Source organism: Lonchura striata, chromosome 5, assembly GCF_050655825.1.
Source record: "Lonchura striata isolate lonStrDom1 chromosome 5, ASM5065582v1, whole genome shotgun sequence".
Lineage (NCBI taxonomy): Eukaryota > Metazoa > Chordata > Aves > Passeriformes > Estrildidae > Lonchura > Lonchura striata.
In genome coordinates, this window is record NC_140707.1 from 23,933,738 (window position 1) to 23,944,869 (window position 11,132).

At 36.0% G+C, this 11,132-nt stretch overlaps 1 protein-coding gene across 8 annotated transcripts in view; it reads left to right on the top strand.

The window, feature by feature from the left end:
- INSC (INSC spindle orientation adaptor protein) overlaps positions 1–11,132 on the top strand; it is a 139,943-nt gene that overhangs the window by 114,248 nt on the left and 14,563 nt on the right. For 7 of the 8 annotated variants that reach the window (XM_085580131.1, XM_085580132.1, XM_085580129.1 and 4 more), the window contains 3 exons: positions 8,383–8,449; positions 9,961–10,116; positions 10,751–10,827. In XM_085580131.1, coding sequence (XP_085436257.1) covers positions 8,383–8,449; positions 9,961–10,116; positions 10,751–10,827 — 300 coding nt within the window. The other variant, XM_085580134.1, reaches the window with a different exon arrangement.

Below are 11,132 nucleotides of genomic sequence, written 5' to 3' on the forward strand. Positions count from 1 at the left end.
AATGTGAAATATATTTTCATGCACTTATGTCCATTCTGAATAATCAAGTCATCCTGGTCAGTAAAAAAGAGGATTTGGAACTGAGTTATGCTAAATGTTGAAATGATTAAACAAAGTAAGAAGTTTCATAGCTGATAAAAAATGTGGTCTGAATGTTATAGAGTTCTATAAAAGACCCCTCAAACTTAAATGTTCTGTTTTTCACACAAATATTTAAGTAGCACAACTACTTATAGAGAACTAACTAATATTTCTGAGTATATTACTACTTTAGCATTAATGCTGATTTAAGAAAATTCTGAAGTGTGCTTTACTGTAAGCCAAAACTGGGAGGAAGACAGCAGAAATGCTGGGAAGGAACACTGGATTTTTTCCTTTATGTCATTTTTCTCATCTTAAATTGACACTATGTCCTTCTAGACAGAACATGGAATTATTATTAGTTATCACCCTCTGTGGTGGTACAAATAAAGTCTGCCCAGGCATTGGATATTGGATAGACTGTGTACTGGCTGCAAAAAATATTTTACTGTTCAAACACCTTTAAAATTGTTCTGCCTTTTGATTTCTGGAAAGCTTTTTTGTCCAGATGATAAAAAAATATAAACTAACAAAACCCTTTCCTGTCTTTGCTATCCAAAACCAACCCCCTTCTTTAATTTCCCAGGCAGTGTTAGATTAGGTCAGAAAAGAAATCTAGAACTGAGAGCTGGACTTAGTGATAAACAAGATTATAATTTCCCATTTTACAGAAGCATGTGACTGTTTCTGTAGCCAGCAATGTTATACTGAGATTTCTTAGTTTTGTAACAAAATACATTGTATAAGAACAGTCATAAAGCAATATTTTCCATATTCCTCAGTCCCCAGTTTTGGGTCAAAATGGATATGAATGTCCCATATTTTGTTTCTTTCTGCAGATAGCTGTTTTCTGAAGAGGTCTTTTACTTCAAAAAAGCATCAAAATATCTTTTCAGAAGAGTTTATGCCTAAATTCAGCAGTGTAGTGTATGCAGTCTTAATGGGGTTTAAGATGTCAGAAGAGGGGTTTAGCTAAACCCCTTATCATCCAGGGTCTTCTTGACTTTAACCATCATCTTAGACTCTACATAGAAAAATATGAAATATGTATGTTTGGGCACAGTATGTCTATATGTAGTACAATTTTCCTCTCTGCATTCCCACTTGTCTCTTCAGTGTTAGTATTCTCACCTTACCTGTGAAGCTGTGGAGGTATAGCCTAACACCTTCTGATCTTCTCTTATTCAGGCAGACAAAGAATTAATGGGCAGTGAACACATCCATTTTAAAGTGGTTATTCCTAGGTCTAAAATCAGTGAATTATGTTCCACTTTGAGGTGGAGAAAGGCTCTTAAGCTGGAAGGAAAAATTGGAAATGATTGCTGCCTTTTTTTTTTTCCTAAAAAAATCTTTCCTGTTTGCTTGGTATTTGGAAGATGCTGCTGCTTTAGACACTGAGATCTTCTGTTTCATTTGAGATTTTAAGTCCTTAATACCATTCTTCCTCTAGGTTCTACATTCTTTGTTCTGCTTTTCACCTTTTTTTTTCCTTATCAGGAATTTGTGTTTATTTTTACTGTCCTTCCTCACTTTTTTCCCCCCTTAAGTAGTAGTATTCCCCTCCATTGTAGTATCAAAAGGAGATTAGAGACAGATGTTACTATAAGATAAAGAAATTTTGATTTCTAAATGTTGCTGAACCCTCAGTGAAAGACTTTGAGAATAATGTTTTTAATGAGAAGAGTGTTAACAGTTCTTTTAGATTTCCTTTGAAAATCCCTGTCTGTATGAAAGAAACTTGCAGTACTACTTCTCAATCTGAGTTTCTTGAATGCTGGGGAGTTTATTAACAAAGCCTTTACATGTGGACAAGGTCATAAAAGGGTATTTGCACTGTTTTCTTGCACAGGTCTCTGTTAATATCCAGCTCGGACATTGGTATATCACTAGATATGTGGCTGGAATTCCCTCCCCTCTGAGAGACCTGACTGTGCACTCTGGGTGGTAAACTGTACATTAAAACTTTCCAGTATTGACTAGATCACACTGAGAAAACATGATTTCTACTAATATAGCTAGAAAGAGAACTGATAAATTAAAAAATTAAGTTATTTTCAAAGGCTTAAGAAATCAAGAAAGAAACATGACTGCTCGCAACAGATGCAAAAATGAAAATTAGGCCAAAGTCACCTGACTATCTGAATTTTAACCACACTATTATATTAATGATATTCCATTTAGTTTCCTATGTAAGATTGTAATAATTTTCCTGATGTTTTTTTCTTTTTTGTCTAACTGCTTATCTCTGTCTTTTTGTGCACATGTGACCATCATAAATAAATAACATAAAGAATTAACAGTACGGGCTGGCATTATATGGTCAATGTTATGGATTGTTATATTTCAGGGCTCCAAAACAGACTGTCTATCTGAAACACTAAGATTTTTGAAACAGAATTCCTGCTTATTTACAATTCTGCCTGTCATATTTTAGAATCTGTGTGGGATAAGTCAATGTGCTCCCACTTGCAAAGCAAGGGGTTCAGTTGGAAGAATAAAATCTCAGCTCAGTTGAAAAACTTTTTGTTTTGAAAGGCCAATTTGTGCTCTGCTCTGGGGAGATCAGATCTCAGATGCCTTTGGCTGCTTGAACCTGTTTGAAAACCACGAGAAGCTTTTCAATACCTTGAAGGAAGTCTGAGAGATGGTTATTATTTCCCCCCATATTTTAACCTGAAAGACAGAAAAATGTGGCCACTAGCTCAATCACTCTGTTAGTTATATGTCCTGGTTTATGGGATGTGTATTTTCACAATGTGACCCATTCAGGGTGCATGTCCCATGTGCTTCTTTAAAACAAATAATCTGAGAACCTGTCTATTCTGCCTATTCCTTATCTACATTAGTCAACAATAGGAAGTAAAGTAAATAAAAATGTAATAAAGACTTCCTTCATTCCAAAATGTAAGTTTCCTACAGCTTTGGTCTCTTTTGCTCTGCCTCAGCATGCCAAAAATACACTCCCCTGGCACAGTCTCAGAATAAACCTAGACTTTGCAAGCAGATTCTGTCTCCAACCTCTGCTATTATTTTTGGGAGATGTTAGCTTCTTCTGCTCATCTAGCTGTATTTATTTTCTGTTTTCAGGAAGAAAAGCTAAGTTCCCAATTACAAAAATGGCTATCAGAAGCCATTGGAGTTATTTCCTATTTTCAAGCATTTTAATGTCTCAGAGAGAATGTCCAGAGATTTCTTACTGAAGTTTTTTCTCCTTATAGATAATATCTTGAAAGGCTTTTTCTACCTCAGCTTGCTGAAATGCCTGTTCTTGATGCCTGCTAAATGCACTCTTTTGCTGTCTCCCTGTGGATGGATCTTGAATTGTGATGCTCAGATGATTTTAACTTACATTCAGGAAGAGAGACTCTGTCTTGCTTCTGAGTAGTATTCTGGTGCCACTCTGTTTCTGAAGATGGCTATCTGGAACTTTGCAGACACACAATGATTTATGGTTATCTCATCTATTCGAATGAATTACAAAATGCTCTTTTAATATGTACAAAAATTAATATTACTTAGCAATGAATCAGCCTTAAAGGAGTAATTAACTAAGAGAATTAGCAATTCTATATTGATCTAGTTTGCCACTCTATTAGATTACTTAATAATTCTTATTTTGAGCTTGTGTCTTTCTTTTTGTTTTGGGACTGTTAATAAAAGCCTACTGAGCAGTGTGCTTTTATTATCAATAAAGGTATATTAGCACCACACCTTCCACCTCTGTAGACACTTCCCTCTCCCACAAATGAGGTAAGGGACCCTCAATTGTGGAAAATATTGGCCCTTTAGCAGGCTAAAATGTGCATCTCTGTTCCTTAGTAGTTCATTTCACAACAAAGGGAAAAACTTTCCTAAATCTCCCACTAAGGGAAAGTTTTCAGAGAAGCCTTCTGTTTCTTAAGTGTTCTTTAAGTTTAAATCACTTTGATTACTACAGATTTACATTCAGTGTATCTTATTTTATGGCAAAGCATTTGTATCTAGTTTTTACTTTTGTAACAAGGATTCAGCAACTTTGTACATTGGTTGATGAGCATTAGTCACCATTAATTGTTTAGAAAAGGTTTTTTATCGTATTAGTAATTATGTATTTTAGCAAAAAAATTTCCAAGGTGACTGTTGTTTGAAGAAAGCGATTTTGAAAGTTCTTAATTAACCATGGTTTCTCAAATTTAAATTGTTCTTGACAACTGAAATTCCTACAGTTCAGGGAAAAGCAGACTACAGAACTTAAAAGGAATATTCACCATTGATAAATTCAATATGTGTGAAAATCTGAGGGAGTGAAAGGAAACTATGTGGGAATTGAAACAAATTTAAAATGATGAAATATATATAGAATAACCAAAAAAGATCATCACTGCCAATTTTATAATAATATATTATATTGTCACTAGTATCTGTGTTTAATATCTGTTTACTTATGTTGCTTATAAAAATAGACACTTTTGATTAGATTTCAGGTAAATTTCCATGGTAACTGCAAGACTAAGAAGTTGATGCTGTATTGACATTTGAAAAATATGAAATAACCTTGTTATTTTTAAAGTTTATTTATTAAACAGGGAGATTTTCCATGGGTATTAAATATCCCTGTATACTCAGTTCACCAACAAGCCATTTAAAGATGAACCTTCAAAGTTGATGGATTTTGGGTGTGCTTTTTTAAGTTCTGAAGTTTTAAAGTTCAATTTTCACTTAAAAATTTAAGTCTTTAAATTCAGTTTTAACTGCTTAATCTCTTACTGTTGTGAAAAATCTTACTACTCCCAGTGAAATCTCTGCATGTTGCTGTTTTGCTAAGTTGGTGACCCTTCAAAAGGTGCTAAAACATGAGCTGGCCTTGAGAATTCCTTTGCTGACGTTCTGCCTTGCCGTGTGTCTCAGTGCCCCGTGGCTCAGGTGTGCAGAGCACAGGGAGGCAGGCAGGTGTTGAGCACAGGAAGAACCCTGGAGGTCTGTTCCTCTGGTTGTTTTTAGCAGTGCTACTCGTGACACTGACCTGGATCATCCATCCAGCTCCCTTCTGATGGCAAACAAATGTCACAGGGCTTCCAGGACCTGAGGGAGCCAACAGGGAAGGGGGAGAAGGACTTTTTACAAAGGTGTGTTGTGACAGGACAAGACAAATGGCTTCAAACTGAACAAGAGTAGGCTTGGATTGGATATTAGGGAGAATTTCTTTCCTGTGAGGGTGGCGAGACACAGGAGCATGTTGCCAAGAAAAGCTGAGGCTGTCCCATCCCTGGAAGTGTCCAATGCCAGGCTGGATGGAGCTCTGAGCAACCTGAGCAAGTGACAAGTGTCTCTACCTATGACAGGGATTGCAATTAGATGATGTCTAAGGTCCCTCCCAACCAAAGCCTTTCTATGATTCTATGCTGATTATTTATTGATCAAGTCTATTTTTCTGTGGTATTCATTACTACAGTGGATTTAGGGTTGCCAGTTCACAAATTGCAGCCATAGGTATTGTAAATGCAGGCAAACTCAATGGGAAGAAATGACAATGTCTGACTCAATTCAGAAGGCTGAATTGTTTCTTTATTATAACTATGCTAAAATACATTAATATGCTATATAAAAGGAGGATTCTAAAACTACATACCTACTTTCTCTGACTCTAACACAACTCGTGACCCTCTCCTGAGAGTCCAGACACAGGTGGATTGGACTGGCCATCAGGCTCAAACAATCCTCACCAGAATCCAATCAAGCAATCACCTCAGGTAAACAATTCTCCAAACACATTCCACATAGGAAAAACAAGGAGCAGAAATAGAAATTGTTTTTACTTTCATTTCTCTCTGTGCACCTCTATGAAAATTTTCTTCATAGCACATCTACAAATCCCACAGATCAATAAGTGGCGTGTGGCTTCAGCACATTCTTTCTCCATGGTAGGAAGGCAGTAGCAGATGACTTGAGCTCAGGTATCCTGTCTTCATGAAGTCTTTTTCTCTTACACTTTGAGTTGACCACAAATTCATTGCATGGCTTAGGAACCCAAAATAATTGCAAGAATCATAAATTGTGTCAGGTGCCAGTGCTTTGTAATCATGGAGTATGCTCTTTCACAGGATCAATTACTTGAGCAATTAATGAAATTGATATTAAAATTGGACAGTAGAGATTTCGTGTTAAATATCTTCAAGCCTTTCAATTATTTCAAAGTCAATTCAGTTCTGAAAGAGGTTTTGGTATATATTCTTTTCCAATAATTTTCAACTATGAAATGAGGTAGTCACTTTTATCTGTATCTGTTTGTGTGCTCCTTGTCTCACCATAACATCTGAACTGGTTTGCTGATTTAACAGGACTTCATAGTTATTTTTGAGACTGCCTAAGGCTTTATGAAATTTAGAGCCAGATAATGGGAAAAGAAGCAGAGATAAAGATTGCAGTGTAACCCTCTATCACTAGACAAAAAAAATCTACAGTGGGAGAGAACCTGTAGAAAACATCTATTTATACTTTTGATCAACTCTAAATACAAAGAGATGAGAATTCATTTATACCAGTGGTCACAGAAGTGTTACTTTCTGAAACAAATTGAATCTACATTTGTTTGTGTTTTCCTCTAGACTTCATCCTTAATTGGAAATTTCCTTGAAATTTGGTTTTTATTACAGAGGAAATTTTCATGTAAGTTGCATGAACTTTAAAATAGGAAAGTGTAGGGGAAATAGAGCATTTAAAGTCAACTCTTTATTCTGCTTGCCTATAAAGTTTTTACATTATCCTGTTTTGTTACATTATTTACCTCACAGGAAAACAAATTTTCTTGGGGAAAGAAAAACCATCCATATGGAGTGAGCTAATCTATGGTTTAGCTACCTTTTGAATCCTATTAAGATTTTAAAAGATAATATAGGTAGAACTTGATTGTCATTGATCATAAGGGTCTTTTTTACACCCCTCTGGAGAATGTTACATATAAACCCTCTAAGCTAGTCCATAAATATTGCAAAATATGGGGGCCACATAATCAACATGAAGGAAGTATAGTTACAACATCGAATAATTTTTTTTTGGTGTCAAAGATGCACACAAACTATTTTTATGTATGAAAATACTTATTAGACAAAATAACTTGAAGCAGTGGAATAATTGGCATGTATTCAAATTGTGGTTAATTGAATTCTTCATCTGTGGCTTAGAGAGCCACATGGGGTACAGATTCTGCACAGAGGAAGCAATTTTCATTAACGGGATATAATTTAGAATGAGAAAACATATACACTCTGCCTGCAACACAGTTAATAATTAATATGGAATAAATACATAGACATACACTGAGTTACCATATTTCTACCTGTCACTCTGTAGAGTTTCAGCTACTCATTTGCATGCTAAGTAAGTATATTTATTCAGGGAGATGACACTGTAACACTACCTTCAAAAGTGGAAGACCTTTATGTCACAGCATCAGAAATGAGTCATCCTTGTTTTTAAAAAGGCAAAGTGAGATCAGAATGGTGATTTGATCTCATGCCTCCTTACATTTAAGAAGTTTGCTGGTTTCTGAAGTGACACTGTACTGTTAAAAGCTGATAACCAGTTCCAAAACTGACCATTATTTTTGAGGCTGGTCAGTTTTCCTGAATTAGATTAGAGAAAATTTAAAACCTCTTGAGAAATAATATTATTTCTCTTTTGCTTTCTGACAATCTCTGGCATTTATTATTTGGCCTCTCACGTATGTTGTTAATATTACGATGTGTCTGCATGCAAAAAGCAAACTATTTGAAGGACTGAGAAGAATGTCTTGCAGGATGTGTGAGGATGCACTATCAATGAAGGGAGTGGCTGACTGAAAGCCAGCAGCAGCACAGGGTTCAGGCTCTGTCAGTGACTTGCTGCATCACTTTAAGTTGAGTTACACCTAATCTCAAAAACAGATAAAGTTAATTGGGGTAAGAAATTCTATAAATCTAGATCTCGGAATGTGCTTGTGCACATATCAATACAGAATGTGTTGGTACAAAGCCTAAACATGGTCTTTACCTCTGGAAAGGTATAAACAGAATTTTAAATCCAGTTACTTTTGAGACAGTGCCTTGACATGCACACAATTCTTGACTTCAACAAAACTGAAAAATATTCCTTAAATATTCCCTTGAATCAAAGCTCAAAACTCCAAATCTCTTGCAAGGATTTCTTAGCATTTCACCTGAACCCATTCAGTGCAATAATAGCACTCCCAAATATTTGCCATATTTATTTTATGAACCACAATAATATTTAATATTACTGAATTGTAGGACTGGACTTCATATTTCCTTCTCTTTTTAACAACAGGTGGTAACAATATTGGCAAACATGTCTGTGTTGGACCAGTGTGCTTCAGAAATCATTCAAGGAAATGGTATGTATTTTAGCTGAATTGTTTTATATTTATTTCTGGAGAGTCTGAGTAGATGAGTAGTACTTTCAAGGTAAAGGAGAAAGGCTTCACTAATAAAGCTTCATTTTGCATCCTAGTCTCTGCTGTATATTGTACATTGCTGCAGGGTGCAAAATGAACCCTGGGGATGGTTCCACATAAACGAAATAAAATGCCACTATTTTAGGAAACCTCATTTGTGACCACATTGTTGGTGTTCTGTGTGTGACTTGCTCCTAGATGCAAAGCAAAGTAGTAAAAAGTGTTTCAGCAACCTCTACAGTGGTAATACAAGTAATATTATGATAAGATGTAAATGCCTTATTAATACACCCTAAATGTATGCATTATATATTAATATACATTAAATTACAGTGAGAATTCACATATATTGCTTTGCTAGGCCAAGTAGGCCTAACTCATGCTGGGTGCAGCAGTGGATTGTCAGGGACAATGCCAGCAAGCAAAATTTGTGTATACATCCATCATGGAATATCACAAGAAGCATTTGCCCCCTGGCTTTTGAGAGGGATTGGCACTCATCCTGTGTGTAAAACTTTTTTTGTGTCTTCCTAATATTATAATAAACAGGTGCTAGTCAGAGGCCACATTCTGAGAATGGTCTTTGAATGCTGGAGAATTTAGGTACTTTCTTCTCAACTCTGAATTTTTTGTGTGTTGATTGATTATTATCTAGCTGCATGGTTCTGATGATAATTCTATGAATTATTTATGCAAATGTTCTAACAGTTAAAATCCTCTGATGCTACTTGATGTAATCTGAATGCCTAATAGCATATAGAGTTTAATAGCACATAATTGTCTTTAGACTTAATCTAGAAAAGAGAAATCATCTTCTTTTTTTGTGGTGCTACAAGAAGAATATCAACTCCTACAGGCTACAAGAAGTTAATGAAGCTACTTTGACATTGTCTCTTTTGGAGTGAAGAGTTATACAGTAAAGTTCAAGAAACATATTTTCATCATTTCCTTCATTAAAGGATTCCTCATTCTAAAATACCCTTAAATATTTGAGAAGAAAACTTTTAAAGGCTTGCTTAAAAATATGTAAACAAACAAAAAAATTACTTTAACTGAGAGTGGAACTTCATTTAGAGACCTGATAGATGTGACTACAGGTTTTTCAGTTAGTGATTACCTTCAGGTTAGTTTAGAATTGAAAAAGGAATTACATTTGGTTGACTGAAATAAATTTGTGAAATTTAAAATACCAACTTTTAGAGGAGGAAAGAGTTAATGCATTTTCTAGTTCCAGAGCTTCTGTAGCTTCCTAGTGAAGACAAACATGCATAGATCAGATGTGCCTGGGTGCTGAAGTCAAAAATGCAGGCTTCATTTATATATTCTCCATTCTCCCTTTTTGGGAAGAGGCTGGTCTGTATTAACCCAGCTTTCCTTTACCCCTTTACCTCTTTTGCACTGCTTTTTTTTTTGTTGGAGGGTGGATAACGACGGCTCTTGCATCCTTGTAGGTGTTCAGCTTTTAATGGAGATGCTCTTTGAGAAATGCTCCTCTGGAAATGCAGCAGAAGCTGCAGCTTGCGAGCGAGTCCAGCAGAAGTCCGCGGTTACCCTGGCGCGGCTCAGCCGAGACCCCGAGGTGGCAGATGCAGCTGTGAAACTCAGCTGTAAGGATGTGTCTCCTGCTTCATGGCGCTGAAAGAGGGAGGAACTGCCAGTCGTGGAGAAGCTCTTTGCAATTTTTAGCCTCACTTGGTGAACTTTATGAGAGATATTCCCTATAGAGTCTGTCCAGAGGATGACTGAGGAGATGGAGCTAAATGAACCTCTGGCTTGTTTCCCAGAGGAGCCTGAGGTGCAGCATCCACTCAACACGTAGCTGTGCCTTGCTGTGCCAGCTGACACTGCTGCCTCCTCATTCCTTTATGCAGGATCTGTCAAGGCACAGAAAACTGGCACCCCAGCAGTCCAGATGGGATGAATCCAATGGGAGGGAATGTGTTCTTTGGGTAGGAGTTTTCAAGGTGTGTGGGAGGATGAGTAGGGATGGAGGTCACAATTTCCACTCTGAAACTGCAGCAGCAAGTAAACCCAATATATTTGTTTATGCTTTACGACTATTAATTATGACTGCTGCGAACTGCCTAGCTTCATGAAAAGTCCCTTAAGTATTTGCATATCATTATTTCATTAGAGATCATATCAACTAAAAAAACATAAATATGTTGCATCTAAAAAATATCAAAAATAAGAAGTTATTTTTCTAAATTATTTCTCCTGACACTCTTTTGTTGCTCTCAGGTATTCCTCGCCTGATTAAACTTTGCAGATCACCAACAGAAAGAAATAACAGTGATTCTGTTTTAGTGGCATGTCTGGTATGTACATTTTAGTCTTCCTTTCATGCTTATACTGGAAAATTAAGGAAAAAATATCCCTTTAGATTTAAAAATCCATAAGTATTGCAGAAATGTTTTAAATTCATGTCAGGGTCTCCTGCTTTTCCTCTTAAGCATAATCCTGTACACTCTCAATTATTTATTTTCGGATTGAAGACTTAAGCACATAAAGAAAAATTGCTTCATCTTCACATTATTTGGCATCAAAAAATTTCCTTGGAACACTTTGGAATTTAAGGATTCATTAATTCCTAAATTCTATTCTGTGATGGTTCTATGTTTGT